Source organism: Vulpes lagopus, chromosome 24 (genome assembly GCF_018345385.1).
Source record: "Vulpes lagopus strain Blue_001 chromosome 24, ASM1834538v1, whole genome shotgun sequence".
NCBI classification, from domain to species: Eukaryota; Metazoa; Chordata; class Mammalia; order Carnivora; family Canidae; genus Vulpes; species Vulpes lagopus.
In genome coordinates, this window is record NC_054847.1 from 45,024,188 (window position 1) to 45,043,271 (window position 19,084).

The window sequence follows — 19,084 nt, forward strand, 5'->3', positions numbered from 1 at the left end:
CCCTGGAGAAGATGAGCGAGTCTGGCCGGCCACCCACCTGCGTTAATGTCGATTTGGGGCTCCCCTCCCCTCCCCTTCCAGGACGGCAAGGTGAATGGCGTGACAGAGTCCACGCGCATCCTGGGCTACACCTTCCTGCACCCCAGCGTGGTGCCGCGCCCCCACGTGCAGTCGGTGCCCCTGACACCCCAGGACGAGTTCTTCATCCTGGGCAGCAAGGGCTTGTGGGACAGCCTGTCCAGCGAGGAGGCAGTGGCCGCCGTGCGCCACGTGCCTGACGCCCTGGCCGCTGCCAAGAAGCTGTGCACCCTGGCCCAGAGCTACGGCTGCCACGACAGCCTGAGCGCCGTGGTGGTGCAGCTCAGCGTCACGGAGGACAGCTTCTGCTGCTGCGAGCTGAGCGCGGGGGGCGCCGGGCCGCCGCCCAGCCCCGGCATCTTCCCGCCATCCGTCAGCATGGTGATCAAGGACCGGCCGGCCGACGCGCTGGGTGTGCCGTCCTCCAGCAGCGGCATGGCCTCCGAGATGAGCAGCGAGCTGTCCACATCCGAGATGAGCAGCGAGGTGGGCTCCACGGCCTCGGATGAGCCGCCGTCGGGTGCACTGGCCGAGAGCAGCCCGGCCTACGCCAGCGAGCCCCGCTGCACGCTGCACCCCGGGGGCCTGGCCAGCGCCTTCCAGCGCCAGCTGTCCAGCGCCACCTTCTCCAGCGCCTTCTCCGACAACGGCCTGGACAGCGACGATGAGGAGCCCATCGAGGGCGTCTTCAGCAACGGCAGCCGCGTGGAGGTCGAGGTGGACATCCACTGCGGCCGCGCCAGGGAGAAGGAGGTGCAGCGCCTGCTGCACGTGCCGGCCGAGGCCAGCGACGAGGGTATCGTCACCAGTGCCAACGAGGACGAGCTGGGGATGCCCCGGAGGCCGGACGGCGCGGCAGGGACCATCGGGCGGCGCAGGCCCAACGGTTCGGTGGCGCCCCAGGAGAGGAGCCACAACGTGATCGAGGTGGCCGCTGATGCGCCGCTCCGCAAGCCCGGGGGCTACTTCGCGGCGCCGGCCCAGCCGGACCCCGAGGACCAGTTCATCATCCCCCCAGAGCTGGAGGAGGAGGTCAAGGAGATGATGAAGCAGCAGCAGCAGCCTGCAGGCCTGCAGCCAGCGCCAAGGCCGAGCCCTGGGGACCCGCTGCCGGACTACTGTGACACGCCACTATGACCCCCCCGGGCGCCCGTTGGCAAATAAACTAACCGAGAAAGAGTCTCCCAGGCTCACGTTAAACCAGGGGTTCACTCCACGCCCTCTCCCATGCCCCTACCCTGTCCTGGCACCTCCTCTGTAGGTTCTCCTTCTGTTGGCCATTTTTAAAAACAATTACCACTTTTCTTCTAGTGATGCTTTACCAATATGATTTGAATTTGTTAACCTCTTCCCCTAACATATCAGATGTGTAAAGACAAAGAACAAAAGGTTTAATATATTACAGAGAAACGGTTAATGATAATGTAATATTTTTTAAAATGGCTTTTTGTTGTTTTGTTTGGAAGGCAGGGCAGGTTGCCAGTGCTAAATGATTTAATAATATTGTAATTCTGTATTTCTTTGGGGGAAAGGCTTTTTTTTTTTTTTTTTTTTGTCTTGAAAATGATAGACATTTGTAGAATATGGAGACTAACTCCTAGGAGTTGCTTTACTCTGTCAGGTGACTTAAGTCACTGGGATTCACTAATTTTCTCTGAGAGAACAGTTGATTGAGAAATTTCTATTGTAAATAGCTCAGTGTTGTATAGTGACGCTTCAGATGTTTTGTAGTTTTGGCATAAGGACACAGCCCACACCACTGACTTTCCTCTTCCTTCCCCTTCCCTTGCCCACCCCGCAGTGTGAAGGCTGAGCAGCCAAGAGCACTTCTGTTCAGATAGGGTGGACCTTAGGCCACTAGAAACAAACTTGCACCCCAGGGGCCTCTGCACCTTTTTTCCTCCTCCCCTGTCTACCCCCCCCCCAACCCTCCTGACTTTTGCAGACACTTTTTGTGTTCCTTACTGCTGCCACAATCAGCATGATTGTATAGCGTTCAATTAGATCATTTACATACCAAGAGTTATATTAAAGCAGAATGCACAAATGAACATGTCATAATTTTTGTTATAATAAATACAAAATTTACAAGTATTGGACCCATCTGCTTTTGTCCCGGGAGCCAGGTGTGTCTCTAGCAGATCACACCCAACTTGGGTTTGGAATGAATGGGTGTAACTGTGGGGCCACTAGTTTTGTTTAAGGGAAAACACCCACTGGTTAGCCGATGTTGAATGAGCTAGTGAAATCAACCCTATGGTTAACAATCTGCAGAGCTGTTCTTAATAACAGGAAATAGAAAGGCTTTATCACGCAGGGATAGATAGAGGTTGTATAGAGGAGATCCCTGGGGAAACTGCTCCCGCAAAGCCAAGTTCTTTCCAAGACCTTTATGTGAAGAGCGAGAGTCAGGAGCGGCTGCCGCCCTCTCCACCGCTCGCAGACAGAACGATGGCACAGTGGGGTCCACCGGGAAATCCGGTTTTGCCAGCTGACGTTGCTGACTGCAGCACCCCCCTTCACCCGAACCGTACATCCCTTGAACCACATGTTAAACATGCTACTGATCATCTCTGTCTCACATGGACCAGCTTCCCAGTGGTCCCTGACTAGGTCAGGGCCAGGACAGGGCACATAGCATTTCTCATTGCGTAGGCTCAGTGATGGACTGTCTGGCTCTTTCATTGGGAGCGGAAATCAGATGAGCAGACCAGCCTTGTCTTGGTAACGTCGGTGCTTCATTCTGGGCCCGGCTACTTGTACACATGCTCTAAGATCATAGAAGAATGAACTCCACCCAGTAAGGGACCCAGGCACCAAGGGACAAGACTGCCCAAGCCCAGGCAGGAAGCCAAGCCAGCTTAGGCTCCTGTGCCCAGCCCCCAGTGCCTTGCCTTCCTTAGTCTTTGCTCTGCTCCAGAGGGATCAGGGCATACTCAGAAAGCTCTGGAATTTCATAAGAGTGCCTTGTTCACTACAGAAGATGTGGGCTAGTTCCTGGACTTCCTCAGTTCCCCAAGCCCCTGGGCCATACCCAGACTCACGCTGCAGCTCACTGCCACACTACTCAACGCTTGCTGCGTGAGTGTGGCCAACTGAGGCAGCAATAATTGGAAGACGCCATGACGGGTCGATCCCACAGCAGCTACTGGTGCCATGGGCAGCCACTGGGATCGGCGAGTACCATGGAAAGACTTAGCTGGGTCCTAACTTTGGTGGCTGGTGTGGGAGAAGAGGTACAGACTTGGAGCTGGTGTTTTCCTGGGTCCAGTCAGAGCTCACTTCTCCGATGATTAGATCATGAAGTCCCGCTGAGCACACACCACAGGTGAGGTACCGCAGACAGAAGGGGCAAGGTCTCGTCCTATAGGAGCTCAGGGTACACAGCTTGTGGATGAAAGATAACAGGAGCGCATCTTAGGTGGCCAGACGGGGAGCCGTGCTTCTGGGTCTCCTTGCGCTTGCGTGGGGCTTCCACTTGGTTTTCTGAGCAGTTTCTTTTCACTTCTGCTTGTCAAGGTGGCATCTAATGATACAGGTAGAACTGCTTATAAAACTGTAAAGTGCTTAACACACGAAGGTCTTTGAAGCCAAGGGCTCTCCAGAGTGAGTATGAGAGAGAAGAGCAGCCTCTCCTGCTACATTCCCTGCTTCCTCCAGGAAGGCCAGGGGATTGGGAAAGGGTTGAGGACAGAGAGCGGAAGGGGTTAGAGCAGAAGCCTAGCAAGCTTGCAGCCTTGTGGAGACCCAAAAGGGTCCCGATGGAAGAGCCTAGAAGTCGTTTGGTGTTGGTCAACCACATGCTGCCAGGCGTGTGCCCACGGAGTACTGGCTTTGAAGGGGTCACCCAGGCGCTGGAGCCCAGACACCCAACCTGGCTGACCCGGTTGCTCTTGATTGCTTTTGTCACAGCACCACCTGCTGGTGAGATTGGATTCGTTCTCTATCTTTATCTTTCCTCCACTCTTCCAGAAGAAACAAAGTTCCCTCTGGTTTTCCTAGCCTCCTGATGGTGAGCAACCCCCAACCCACCCACCCCCACCCCCCACCCCCGTTAAACCAGCAGGGAAGCTGCAGTAAACCACGTGATGTGCCAGTATAGATGGGCCTTGGGCCTTGGAAGGTGGGAACCTGACAAGGGGACCTGTCATGAGGTGTAGCCAGAATCCTAGCGTTGCCGGGAGAGCGGAAGTCAGGCTCCAGCATCCATCGGTTCCCCATCCCCCTGATGAAAGAAAGAAAAGTCCATAACGTGAGTCAGATCTTACAGCTCAGCCTCTCAGAATCGCCCGGTGCGGGGATAAAGACCAGCGAGCACTCACTGGAGGACGCTGTGAACTCACTGCGTGGAGGAGGATTTCTGGTAAGTGTGGGGGCTTGTATTGTCTGCCCTGCCTGCCTCCCCCGTGATCAAACCAGGTATGTACTTAAGGCTTTCCTCTCTACAAATTGCTTTACGTAAGTGGAAGTGTCACGGCTGTAAGTGAACTAACAACAATCAGACAAGATAATCGGCAACACAGCAAAAAGTAGCTTTTTAAATTAAAAACCCTTAGAGGAACATCTGTTGGGATTGTTACAGGTAGCAGAGAGGAAGTAATGGTAGAGAAAATCGGCTTTTCTCCTTTCTTAACCACTGAATTTCTTTTAGTTCCTCCTCCAACATAAATTTTCTGCAAATTAATCTATGCAGATTTTTAATTTCCCTTTTGTCCTTCAGCTATCATGAACCTGTTCATATTACTGCATATTTGAAAGATGACCGTAGAGGGTGTCCCCCACCCCCCATCCCACCCCATAGCAGAATTACAACCAAACTCAGACTGATTTTGGCAAGTCTCTTGCCCTGATCAGTAAGTGAAAGTGTGAACTACACATCGCAGACAGAGCTTTGGACTAGTAACAGGAAGCAAGGTCCCCAGGCACCGCACACCCTCCTCATTCCCCATGTCCATCCATTCAGCACGTTCAAGAGGCACTGGCATCGAGCCATCACTCCATCCAAGCACTGGACGGCCACACAGGAGCTTGGGTGTAAGGGTGGCTGTGCCAACCACATGGGGTCACCACACTGAGCCTGTGTGAAGGTGGACCATAGACCCTGCATATTGCTCCTTCCTTGGCAGAAGGAAATGAGCAAAGGAATCTCATCTCCTTCCACTTCTAGGCTGTGGGCTAAAGTAGAAAGCCATGTTGTCCCCCGCCCTAAATTTAAGTGCCCCCAAACATGCACTGCTTTGGTTGGGCTCTGGTTCATGAGTCCCTTTGTTTTCCAAATCAGAGACACAGGATTCTAGCCTCTTCAAAGGAGGAAACAGCAGACAATTTTCTTCTATCTGGTTATAACCAACCAAACCACTCCCATTGTCATTCCTCTATTTCTAGAGAGGTGGAAGTAAAACTGGCTTTACACTAAAGTTATAATGACTTTCTAGTCATTACTGTTATTTGGGTCTTATTCCAAAAACTACTTTACTCTAAATACTAAGCTTATCAAAAAAAAAAAAGTCGAAATGAGCACAAAAGTCATTTTCCCAAATGTGGATCCCCTAGACGTTGACTTTGTAAACTCATTTATAGGTCATTTGCTGTTCTGGGTCTTAAAGAAAACTACTCCACAATTAACGTTTAAAGCTTCTTAGATCAGTTTTCCGTTTAATCAAAATCTGTGCTGTAAGCCAGCAATAAATCTTGCACACAAAGTAGACTCTATTTGTTTTAGGGCCAAGAATACATTTTAAGAATTGCTGGAATATTCCTTTTCCTAGAACATTTCAGTAGGTTAAATATAGCTTTTCAGGATCCTCAGTCCCACGTGGCAACCCAGGAAGGCCCCGAACTCCCCTCCTACAGGCGCACCAGATCTACAGCCGTGTACAGAGCAATTGCCCTGAAGAGGAGCTCAGGGCCCCCTGAGCAGCATCCACAGGACGATGAGATGACGACGATGGCGAGGCCCTTGAAGGAGTGACAGGAGAGACAGAGACTCAGCAACAAAGGGAACCCCAGGCCCGACGCTCAGAGCTGCAGTGAGGATACTACCCAGGGGCCGTGAGCAGACTGCCGTGGAGTGCAGGAGAAAAGCCCCAGTATAAACGGGCAATGGAAATAAAAGGGAACCAGACCCAAACCCCCATCAAACAGCTGCCAGGTCAGGGGCTCCGAGGGCCACGTTCTGTGGTCTGCTCCCACCTTCGTGCAGAGAAAGGAGCCGGGGCCCTAGCTGGCCTGACACCCGGTGAGCCACCAGTTCCTAGACTCCAGCAACCCTCCCTATCCCACCAGGAGGACCCCAGATGGCACTCATTACAGCTCCAACCAGCTCCCCGAGGTGGTATGCTTTGTACCGGTGTCACCACATTGCTGTCCTGTGTCACTTCAACAGGTCACTCCCCAGGAGTCCCCTGTGCAAAGCACCCTGGAACCCCTGGCCCATGCCCGGCTCACCTCTAGCTGCCCTAGAGTCATCCTGTGCTCAGAGCACCCTGGACCCCTGGCCCATGCCCACCTCCACTCCAGACACCCTGCTAGGGCAGCCTCTGCATAGAGAGCCCAAAGACCTCCCCCAGGTCCAGCCACACCCCCTACACACCACCTGTGTGTAGAGCCCTGGGACCACACAAGGCTCATGGCTGACTCCCTTCAGCATCCAGCCAGGTCACCCTGTGGGGGGAAAGCCCTGCATCTGCTCCAGCCCACGCCAACCTCAGTTCCAGCCACACCACCAGGTTAGCCCTGGAACAGAGCAATCCCAGACTAGGACCACAACAGCTGCAGCCAGCCAGCATCACCAAGCACATGCTGTCTACACAGGGGGCTTCCACACACGATCAACCCATCAAGATTAAGAGAAGTAGCTGTTCCACCCAATTCACAGAAACCAATACAGAAAGTAATGTAAAATGAGACAGAAAAATATACTTCAAAGAGTGAGACAAAACCTTAGAAAACCTAAATGAAGTGCAGATAATCTACCAGATAAAGAATTCAAAGAAATGTTCATAAAAATGTCCTAGTTCTGATGGAGAAGAAGAGTAGATGAGATGGAGAGAAGAGTAGATGAACTCAGTGGGAATTTCAACAAAGTGATAGAAAATATTAAAAAAAACACCAGTTGGGATTGAAGAAAACAGTAACAAATGAAAAATACACTCGAGGGAATCAACAGATTAGAAAATGAAGAACAGGTCAATAATCTGAAGACAAGGTGATGGAAATCATTTAAGCAGAACAGAAAAAAAAATTGTTTTTAAATGAGGATAGGTTAAGGGAGCTCTTGAACAATAGAAAGTGAGCAAACATTTACATTATAGGAAACCCAGAAGGAGAAGAGAGAGAGAAAGGGGCAGAACAATTATTTGAAGACATAACAGCTGAAAACTTCCCTAACCTGGGGAAGGAAACAGACTTCCAGGTTCCAGAAACACAGAGTTTCAAAACAAGATGAACCCAAGAAAGTCTACACTATGACACGTAATTATTAAAATGTCAAAGATTAAAGAGAATTTTAAAAGCAGCAAGAGAAGAGACACGCCTGGTGGTGACAGACACACCAAAGAGATGGATGAAACCATTGCCGAGTTTATCAAGAAAACCATCTTGAAGATCCCAATGTCTGAAAGATGACAATCCTCGAAGTCTGGGAAATTTATTTACTTATTTATTTATTTATTTATTTATTGTCTGAGAATCAACTGCAGACCATAGACTTCTGGCAAAGAAAGGAATCTCTTGTTCAGGACTGAGTTCTGTTCTGTGAGGAGAAGCGTGCCAGTCCCCAGGATGCAGCCCTATAAACACCACTCATACTCCACTTCATCAGCACCAAAAGTTTGGGATGTTTTTCAGAGAGTAGAGGACCAGGTGAAGACCTTGATCTTTTTGATATGGAACAAGTCAAAGGTTCATTTGAGACAATTCTTCAGGGAGCAGTAGAAAATGTGAGTCTGCTCCTGAGACGCTGAGGAGAATGCTGTGTGGGTTCGAGTTGCCTGGGGAACACAGTGGAGCAAGCCAACCCAGTACAAACCTGCTTATGTGGGTGCATTATTCCCAGACTCCCTACACCATCCCTTCCTCCTGCCAGCTGAAGAGCAATACACCCCGCCCGCAGCAGGCACTGCCAGTTGCTAGCCAGCACCGTATGTTTGTGAAAATGGACCCCAAAGCCGGAATCCGGACTCCCTTAAACAGTATAACCAGGCCTTTGAAACTCACCCCTCTACCACAGCCCTACAAGAAAGAACCCTTGAGCTGGAAATACACATGGATCAAGGATCATTCATGAAAATGAAATAGAAAAAGAAAGTCCAGAGAGGGACTCAAGAAACTTTGGAGACTATCCTCAACCAAGACTAGAATTTGCACAACAGGAGCTTGATACAAAAGCTGAGAGAAACAAAAGCTGAGGCACTTCTGGTGCCTAGTAAAGTTCCCTAGCCCACATCTTCTGGAAGCGTTGAAATCCTCAGCACCAGCCAGTACTGCAGATGCACCACTTTCTCCACTGCTCACTTGCATGCCCCATAAAGGAATGAATTATATTAAAGTTAGATTCAAGCACAGCTTATAAACTTGACTATATTGCACACTCACTAGCTAACCACTAGCTGGATGGCTTCTGTTTATAAGCTTACATTTTAGAAGTTAGTTCTTGATATTGACAGTTGAGAAATGTTCAACACAATTATTGGGACTGATTCTGTCCTCTTCCACTGTGCACCTCCTTCCTCCATATCCTGCAAAGCATAGCAACTGGGGGCCTTTAAAAAGTGACAAGAGGTCCTTTTCCCGACTCCTCTCTCTCTCTTTGATCCTGGAGAGATGAGGTTCTAATTGCTTGTTTCTAAGAATTTTGTCTTAAGGCATGGAAAGCAGCAGCAAGAGAAACTATCCCCAACTCAAAACTTCTCTAGAAAGTCATAAAGTTGGTCCATTCAAAGGGTAGAATTGGGTTCATTAAATTATTGCAGGAGGTAGCATATCAGAGGACTCCGTTATATAAAATCATAGAATATGTTCAAATTTAAGTGATCATCAATACAGACTGCTATGTATTTAGGTGGTTCTATATGGATTAGGTCGGTGCAAATGGTCTGTGTTCCAATAAAGGCCATGGGGTGTCTGAATAGATAAAAAAGGAAGGTGGGTCAAGGCTACTTTGAAGAGACTCACTTCAGACCTAAAGACACACTTACTGAAAGGGAAAAAGATTCCGTGTAAATTGGGGAGTGAGGCGGGGGGAGGAACAAAGATGGAAAAGGGTTTGTGTAGAGTTGATATTAACTCGAATAGCTTAGTAGAATTCTCCAGTGAAACCATCTAGGCCTGGAGATTTCTTTTTGGGGAGTTTTAATGATTTCAATTTCCTTAATAGTTATAGGGCTGTTCAAACAATCTATTTAACATGTGGCGAGTTGTGATAATTTGTGTTTTTCAGGGAATTTGTTCATTTCATCTAAGTGGTCCCATTTAGGTCCCATTTCATCTAAGTGGTCCCATTTAGGTCCCCATTAGGGGTGTTTTTTGGATTTAGTATTCCCTTATTATTCTTTATCAAAATTTCAATTCAATTAATTAACATATAGTGTATTACTAGTTTCAGAGATAGAGTTCAGTGACTCAGCAGTCTTATATAACACCCAGTGCTCGTTCCATCATGTGCCCTCCTTAATGCCCATCACCCAGTTTAGCCAATCCCCCAACCCCCTCCCCTCCAGCAACCCTCAGTTTGTTTCCTATAATTAAGAGTCTCTTATGGCTTGTTTCCCTCTCAGACTTCATCTTGTTTTATTTCCTAATTTATTTAATGGAGTTAGCATTACCCTGGTACCAAAACCAGACAAAAATAGTGCAAAAAAGAAAACTGCAGACCAATCTCTCTCATGAACTTACATGCAAAAATCCTCAAGAAAATATTAACAAATCCAACCCAGCAATGGATTAAAAAAAATTATACACCATCACCAAGTGGGATAGTCCTTGCAGGTATGCAAAACTGGTTCAACAGTTTTAAAACAATTAATCTACCATATCCACAAGCTAAACAATTATAGGATCTGAAAGGGGAAAAAAAAGAGATGGAGTGGCAATACCTATTTGACAAAACAATGACTGTAACAAGAGACAAAGTAGGGCATTGCAAAATAAGAGAATCAATCCAACTAGAGGGTACAACAACAAATATCTGCGCACCCAGCATTGGAGCACTTACAACAAAGAAGCTGTTTACAAATTAAAAAAAAAAAAGGGAAACATTGGGCAGCTTGGGTGGCTCAGCGGTTTAGCATCACCTTCAGCCCCAGAGGATGATCCTGGAGTCCCGGGATCAAGTCCGTCAGGCTCCCCCATGGAGCCTGCTTCTCCCTCTGCCTGTGTCTTTGCTTCTCTCTCTCTCTGTGGGTATCTCATGAATAAATAAATAAAATCTTTTTTTAAAAAAAGGAAACATTGACAGTGATATAATAATAGCAAAGGACTTTTACATCCCACTGACATCAATCATAGGTCATCCAGGCAGAAAGTCAATAAGGAATCCATGTCCTTCAATGGCACAGTAAACTAGGTTGACTTAATAGATTTATATAAAACATCCCACCCAAAACAACAGAATATACATTTCATTCACATGTACTTGGAACATGGTTTGGGAGAGCTCATATGTTAGGTCTTAAAACAAATCTCAATAATTTACGACTTAAATCATTTTAAGCATCTTTTCTGAATACAATTGGATGAACCTAGAAATCAATTACAAGAAAAAAAAACCTTGAAAACCACAAACATGTGCACTAAACAAAGAGTCAATGAAGAAACCAAAAAGGAAATTTTAGAATACATGGAGAAAAATGAAAACATAATCCAAAGATCTTTGGGATGTAGCAAAAGCAGTTCTGAGAGGGAAATTTATACCAACACAGGTGTATCTAAAGAAAAAAGAAATATCTAAATCTAACCTACACACCTAAAAAACTAGAAAAAGAACAAAGCCCAAAGTTAGTAGGAAGAAAATAATAAAGATCAGAAGTTAAATGAAAGTGACTAAAAAAGACAATAGAAACCATCAACAGAACCAAAGAGCTGGTTCTTTGGAAAGATAAAATTGATAGCCAGACTCACCAAGTGGAGAAAAAGAAAAAAGAAAAAAGGACACCAAATCAGAAATCAGAGTTGTAACCACCAGCATCACAGAACTAGGAAAGACTACTAAGAAAAATTACATATCAACAAAGTGGCCAACCTAGAAGAAATGGATACATTCTTAGAAACATAATCTTCCAAAACAGAATCAGGAAAAATAGAAAATCTGAATGGAGTGATTAAGTCATGAAATTGAGTCTGTAATCAAACAAATCCCAATAATGAAAGAACATTCATAGGTCAATTGTACCAAACATTTATTTTTTTTAAAGATTTATTTATTTATTTATGATAGACATAGAGAGAGACAGGAGGCGCAGAGATACAGGAGGAGGGAGAAGCAGGCTCCATGCCGGGAGCCCGATGTGGGACTCAATCCCAGGACTCCAGGATCGCGTCCTGGGCCAAAGGCAGGCGCCAAACTGCTGAGCCACCCAGGGATCCCCTGTACCAAACATTTAAAGAAGAGTTAATACCTATTAACTTAATATTCCAAAAGGCATTCCAAAAATAAAAAAGGAAAGAAAGCTTCCAAATACATCCTACAAAGACAGCATTACCCCATGCCAAAACCAGACAAAGACACTACAAAAAAATGAAACTATGGGCCAATATCTCTGATGAACATCAATTCAAAAATCTGTTACAAAATATTAGCAAACCACATTCAACCAATACATTAAAAGGATTGTTCACGACAGTCAGTGGGATTTTGAGGATGCAAGAATGGTTCAATATCCACCATGTACCATATTAAAAAAGACAAATATTATGTGACCATCTCAATAGATGCAGAAAAAGCATTTGACAAAATTCAACATTCACTGATGACAAAAAAAACTCAAAGCCCAAATGTGACAAACCCACAGCTAATATACTCTATAAAGAAAAACAGAGATTTTCCACTAAGATCAGAAACAAGACAAGAGTGTCCAGTCTTGCCACTTTTATTTAGACAGCACTGGAAGTCCTAGCCATAGCAATCAGACAAGAAATAAAAGGCATCCAAACTGGGAAGAAGTAAAACTATTTGCAGGTGACATGATATTATATATAGACAACCCTAGGTATTCTAACAAAAACCACTAAAACTGATAAATGAATAAAGTTACAGAATCCAAAATCTACAGAAATCTATGGCATTCCCAAATACTGATAATGAAGCAGGAGAAAGTGAAAGTAAGAAAACAATCCCATTTATCACTGCACCAAAAACAATACATAGGAATAAACTTAACCAGAGAGGCAAAAGACCTGTACTCTGAAAACTATAAAACCCTGATTAAAGAAATTCAAGACAATACAAAGAAATGGAAAGACATTCCATGTTCATGGATTGGAAGAACAAATATTGTTAAGATGTTTATGCAATCCCTATCAAAATTCCAATCACATTTTTCACAGAACTACAACAAACAATCCTAGAATAGGTATAGAACCACAAAGGATCTCAAATAGCCAAAGCAACCTGGAAAAATAAAAACAAAATGGGAGGGATCACAATTCCAGATTTAAGGTTACTACAAAGCAGTAGTAGTTAAAAGAGCATGGTATACTAGCATAAAAATAAACACATAGAGCAATAGAACAGAATAGAAAACCCAGAAATCTACAGTTATATGGTCAATTAATATTCAACAAAGGGAGAATTAATATCCAATGGGAAAAAAGAAAGTCTCTTCAACAAATAGTATTGGGAACATCAGATAACTACATGCAAAAGAATGAAACTAGACATCTTTCTTTCACCATACACAAAAATAAACTCAAAATGGATTAAAGACCTAAGTGAGACCTTCCAAAATTCATAAAAATTGTTAAGAACACAGAGCAACATCAGCCATAGCAACATCTTTCTAGATAGGCCTCCTGAGGCAAGGGAAATAAAAGCAAAAATAAAACTATTGGGACTACATCACAATAAAAAGCTTCTGCACAGCAAAGGAAACAATCAACAAAACTAAAAGACAACCTGCTGAATTGAAGAAGGTATTTGCAAATGACATATCTGATAAAGGGTTAGTATCCAAAATATATAAAGCACTGCTACAACTCAACACCCCAAACCAAGTAATCAAATTAAAAATGACCAGAATAGAGGCACCTGGATAGCTCAGTGGTTGGGCATCTGGCTCCTGGTCTTAGCTCAGGCTATGATTTCATAGGTCAGGAGATCAAGACCCACATCAGGCTCCATGTTCAGCAGGGAGTCTGCTCAGTGATTCTCTCCCTCTGCCCCTCCCCCACTCTAAAATAAATCTTAAAAAAAAAAAAAAGAGGAGACATGAACAGATAATTCTCCAAAGACGACATCCAGGTGGCCAACAGTCACATGCAAAGATGTTCAACCATCACTCCTAATCAGAGAAATGCAAATGAAAACACAAGGAGATACCACTTCCCACCTGTCAGAAAGGCTAAAATCAACACCATGAGAGACAATGAATGTTGGTGAGGATGTGGAGAAAGAGGAGCCCTCTTGCACTTTGGGTGGGAATGAAAAACTGGTGCAGCCAATGTGGAAGACAGTATGGACTTTCCTCAAAAAGTCAAAAAGAGAACTACCCTGGGACCCAGTAATGGCACTACTGAATATTTACCCCCAAAATATAAAAACACTAATACAAAGGGACACATGCGCCCTTAAGGTTTGTTTTGCAGCCCTGTTTCAGTAGCCAGACTATGCGAGCAGCTCAAGTGCCCATCAGTCAATGAATGCGTAAAGGAGACGTAGTAGATGTATATGACGGCCAGCCGGCAAAAGAATGGAATCTGGCCATTTGCAACACCATGGGTGGAGTTAGAGAGGATCAATCTAGTGAAGAAAGTCAGAGAAAGACAAAGACCAAATGATTTCACTCATACGTGGAATTTAAGAAACAAAACAAATGAGCAAAGAAAAAAGAGACAAGCCAAGAAGGAGACTCCTGAATATGGAGAACACACTGATGGTCACCAGAGGGGAGGTGGGGGGCGGGGCATGGGGACTAAAGAGTACGCTTAGCAAGAGAAGTCCCCCCTTTATTTTCTTTCAAGGGGGAAAATTAAGTTCAAATGTGGTGATTGTAAAAGAAAAAAAAATTTTTAATTGCTCATTGAAATGTGGGTCACATCCCTACCTCCCTTGCTTTTTCCTGAGGAGCTGAAGCCACCATGTCTCACAGGGAAGCCTCAGAGGATTTTTCCTGGAAACCTCATTGGGCTGCGTTATAACCCTGTCTCCATATAGCTCGCATAGGATTTTCATGCCCCGTTCTGATGAGTCCTCTACTTCTCCACCTGAAATTCCGTGGTGAGATTCCTTGGATCACAGTGTGTGGGGTTTTGTCCTTGTCTCATCTCCATTAGCGGCACCTGCTCTAGGGGATGAGGCACGGGTGGCGAGAAGAGCAAGCGCAGAGGGCTGCCTTGTCCTCTTCCCCTCCTCCTTCCCCCCTCCTTCCTGTTTCCTTCCCCCTTTCTTCCCCCTTCCTCCCCCTTCCTTCCCCTTTCTTCCTCTTTCTTCCTCCTCCTCCCTCTCTTCTTCCCCCTTCCTCCTCCTCCTCCTTCCTTCCTCCTCCTTCCCCCCTCCTCCCCTTTTCTTCCTCCTCCTTTCTCCTCCATCCCCCTCCCTCCTCCTCCTTCCCTCCTCCTTCCCCCCTCCTTCCCCCCTCCTTCCCCCCTCCTTCCCCTTTCCTTCCCGCTGGAGCTCCAAAGACCAAGGCTCCCTGACCCCTTCCCAAGCTGCCGAGCACCTGCTGAGCGGCCCCACCCCCTTGCTGGGCACCTACACGTCGTCCCTGTCTCTTTCGTGGCACTTCTCCCAGCCCCGAAGTGTGTACACGCGGCTCCCCTTGAACGATGTGAAAACGGACACACACACCACCACCACCACCCCCTGTTCCGGATGCTGTGGCCCTCCTGGCTCTCCCTCCCCTAGGTCCTGGCCCGGGCACGGCCCCGCCACCCCCACATCACCCTCCGGCCCGGCCGTCTAGCACCCTTAGTACCGCGGCCTGGGCGTGGCTCAGCAGGGTCACGGGAGGCCGCAGGGCCCACTACCAGGGTCAGTGTGTGGCCTTTAGGGGCGCTTGCTGCACACCGCCCACGGCCCGAGATCCAGCCCCCCCCTCACTCTCACTTTTTCTTAGCGCTGGCCTCAGACCCTTGCTTCTCTGCCACAGGAGGCAGGATGTGGGGGGGCAGAGTTGGGCCCCAGCTCCCTCCCACCCCCCCACCCCCCGCCTCCCCCCTCCCAGGGTACCTGCACCACAAACCCAGTGTGCCCCCAGCCTGACAGTGGCAGAAGCTGCCATGTGTCCCCATATCCTGTCAACTCTACTTCCTAAACCCTCCTGACTAGAGACATTGAATAAAACACAATTCTTTTTTAATGAAGACAATTATTTCAGATGTTAAAAATAAAAAAGGAAAATAGAGGCAGGTATAGGGATAAAGAATATTTACCTAGATTAGATTAAGAAGACGACATGGAGTTCTGGTCCAATGGCAATGCAGGAAGGCCCTGCACACCCCCCTCCCCAGACACAGCGTAGGTACTGCTACTGCTCGGGCCACTGCTACTGCTCGGACCACTCACCCTGAAGAGCTGAGGCCTAGCGGTTGCTGCACAAAGATAAAGGGACCATTTAGAGTACAGCAGACACCCTAATGAAGGGGCCCTCTGCCCCCATCCTGTCACTGCAGGGAGAAGGGATAGTACTGAGGGTCTGTGAGTAGATGCATCTGCTGTGGAGCACAGAAAAAGCCTCATGTTAAAAGTACAACCAAAATATAAAGCAACCACACCTGTAACCCTGCCAAACATTGGGACAGCTACTGGAACACTCTCTAGGTCACGGGCTGGCAGGCACCATGGTTACCACCTTGACAGTGTAGATAGGAGCAGAGGATATGTGCCATACGTAGCCTGGGTGCCTCTGGGAGCACCCAGCCCACTCCTGCCCTAGAAGCCCTGGGACACAGAAAAGCATGTGCAATTTAAAAGAACAACTGGAATATAAAAGATGCAGTCCTAGAGCTCTGCCAAATGGCAGGCGAGCTGCTGGAACCCTCTTCAGGTCCAAGGAGCTGGCAAGCAACAGAGCTTACAGTCCCCCCTCCACTTTGTTAGGGCAGACACGAGCAAGCTTTGTGCGCCCTTGCTGGTCTACTGTGTCAGTAAATGCTGGGACCCACACCAGCCACAGCTGCTCAACTGAGACAGCCCCGGTGTGGTTCACACACGGACACCACTGGTCAGCAATCACCACAGCACCAGAGATCTTACCAAAATCAAAATGACATAGGTGCAACGAGCCCAAGAATATTCCAAGCCTTGCCCCTGCCAAGGTACCCACTGTGTAACTATCCCAGGAACCTTGGCTTGCACCCACTTCAGCTTCAGCTGTCTGGCCAGTGTGCCCTTTGAGAGGAGAGCCAGAGGACCACCCTGGCCCGTGCCCACAGCAGCTCCTGTCCGTCCCCCAGGTCAGCCCCAGCATGGAGTGCCCTAGGACACCTAGCCCATGACAGCCACAGCTCCAGCCAGCCAAATTCACTAGGCACACAGTGTACACACGGGACGCTGATATTTAAGTCATTCCTTCAAGCTTAGAAATAGCTGTTCCACCCAATTCATAGAAAAGCACAAAGTTAAACAAAATGAAGATACGAATGTGTTCCAAATGAAATATCAAGACAAATCTCAGGGGAAAAAAAACCTATCAGATAGGCTGCTTATGTCCATTTCATTTAAAGAATTCAAATTAATGTTCATAAGGATGCTTACAGGACTGGAGAGAAAAGTAGATGAACTCAGTGAGAACTTCACCAAAGAGATGAAAAGTATTTTTAAAAATAACCAAAGAATTCAATAACTGGAATGAAAAACATGCTTAGAAGGAATGAACAGTATTAGAGGGCGCAGAAGGATGGATCAGTGACCTGGAAGACAAAGTGGTAGAAAGCATCCAAGCTGAATGACAAAAAGAAAAATAATTTTTTTAAAGAAAAAATTTCAAAAAGGAGGATATGTTAAGGGATCTCTTGGACAACATCAGTGAACAAACATTTTGATTATAGGGGTCCCAGAAGAAAAGGGGAATGGGGCAGGAAAATTATTTCCAGACAGAATAGCTGAAAATTTCCCTAACAGGGGGAAAGAAACAGACATCCAGGGTCAGGAAACAGAATTTCAAACAAGATGAACCAAAGGGGCTACATACATTCTGATGCAAAAAATAAAAATGTTGAAGATTAAAGATAAAAGAGAATTTTCAAAGCAGCAAGAGAGGAGTAACTAGTTACATACAAGGAAAACCCCATAAGGTTTTCAGCTGATTTTTTCGACAGAAACTTTGACTATATTATGCTTGTACTTTCTGGCCTCCAAAGTGCTGAAAGTAAAAAACAACAACAAAAACAAACAAAAAAGCTACAACCAAAAATGCTCTACCAGGCAAGGTTATCATTAGAACTGAGATAGTTTCCCAGGGAAACACATGTTAGAAGAGCTCATCACCACTAAGCCAGCCTTACAAGAAGTGTTAATGGGAACTCTCTAAGTAGAAAGGACAAGGCTATAGTTAGAGGAAAATTATAAAAGGAGAACATTTCATAAGTGAATGCAAACATACAGTAAAGGTGGGAGTGTAAGCATTTATGAAGCCAATATGAATATTAAAAGACAGAAGTAGTAAAATCAAAGATCTTTAAAAATAAGGAAAAAATAAAAAATAAAAAAATAAAAATAAAAATGAGATGAGGGACTTGCTAAAAATATGTAAAATATGACAACGTATACATGAAATGTGGAGAGTGGGAGTAAAAATTAAGGTCTTTGAACTTAAGTGACCATCAACTTGATCCAGGCTGCTATATGTTTAAGATATTATATATGAACCTCAGGCTAACCACAAACCAAAAAACATAATAGAAACAAGAAAAATAAAGGAAAGAAACCCAGCATACCACTAAAGGAAGTTATTAATCACAAAGAAAGAGAGCAAGAAGAGAGAACTATAAAAACAACCAAAAAACAATGAACAAAACAGCAAGTACATACCTATTAATAATTAGGTTAGGTATAAATGGTCTAAATGCTCCAATAAAAGACACGGGGTGTTTGAATGGATAAAAAAGGAAGACCCATCTACAGGCTGACTCACTTTAGACCTAAAGACCGGAAAGCAAAGAGATGAAAAAGATACTCCATGTAGATGGAATCAAAGATGACTGGGCTAGCAACACTTAGATCAGAAAAATATAGAGTTTAAAAAACCACAAGAGACAAATAAGGGCATTATATAAGGATAAAGGAGTCAATCCAACAAGAAGATTTAATAATTGTAAATATCTATGCACACAACACTGGAGCACCTAAACCCAAAAGAAATATTGACAAAGGAAGAAGCTGACAGTAATACAATTAATAGTAGGTGACTTTAAAACCACACTTACATCAATGGATAGATCACTCGGGCAGAAAATCAATAAGGAAACAGTGTCCTTGAATGACACATTAGACCAGCTGGACTAACAGTGTAGGGAAAAATTTTTTTTAAGATTTTATTTATTCATTCATGAGAGACACAGAGAGAAGCAGAGACATAGGGAGAGGGAGAAATAGGCTCCCTTCAGGGAGCTCGATGCGGGACTCGATCCCAGGACCCCAGGATCATGCCCTGAGCCGAAGGCAGATGCTCAACTACTGAGCCACCCAGGTGAACAATAGAAAAACATTCTATCCAAGAACAGAATACACATTCTTTTCAAGTGCACATGGAACATTCTCTAGGATATACCACATGTTAGGCCACAAAATGGTAAATTTAAGAAGATTAAAATCCTATCAAGCATCTTTTCTAAAATATAGTAGTAGGAAACT

General features: G+C 45.7%; 1 protein-coding gene and 1 pseudogene across 1 annotated transcript in view; both read left to right on the forward strand.

The window, feature by feature from the left end:
* The window catches only part of PHLPP1 (PH domain and leucine rich repeat protein phosphatase 1), a 208,016-nt gene extending 205,844 nt beyond the window's left edge, over positions 1 to 2,172 (forward strand). Inside the window, exon 17 of the mRNA XM_041739968.1 lies at positions 82 to 2,172. Within this exon, the coding sequence (XP_041595902.1) occupies positions 82 to 1,215 (1,134 nt within the window). The 3' untranslated portion in view covers positions 1,216 to 2,172. The remainder of the gene's footprint in view (positions 1 to 81) is intronic.
* A 5,466-nt stretch (positions 2,173 to 7,638) lies between these two features.
* On the forward strand, positions 7,639 to 8,650 carry LOC121481894 (annotated as a pseudogene).
* The last annotated feature ends 10,434 nt before the right edge of the window (positions 8,651 to 19,084 follow it).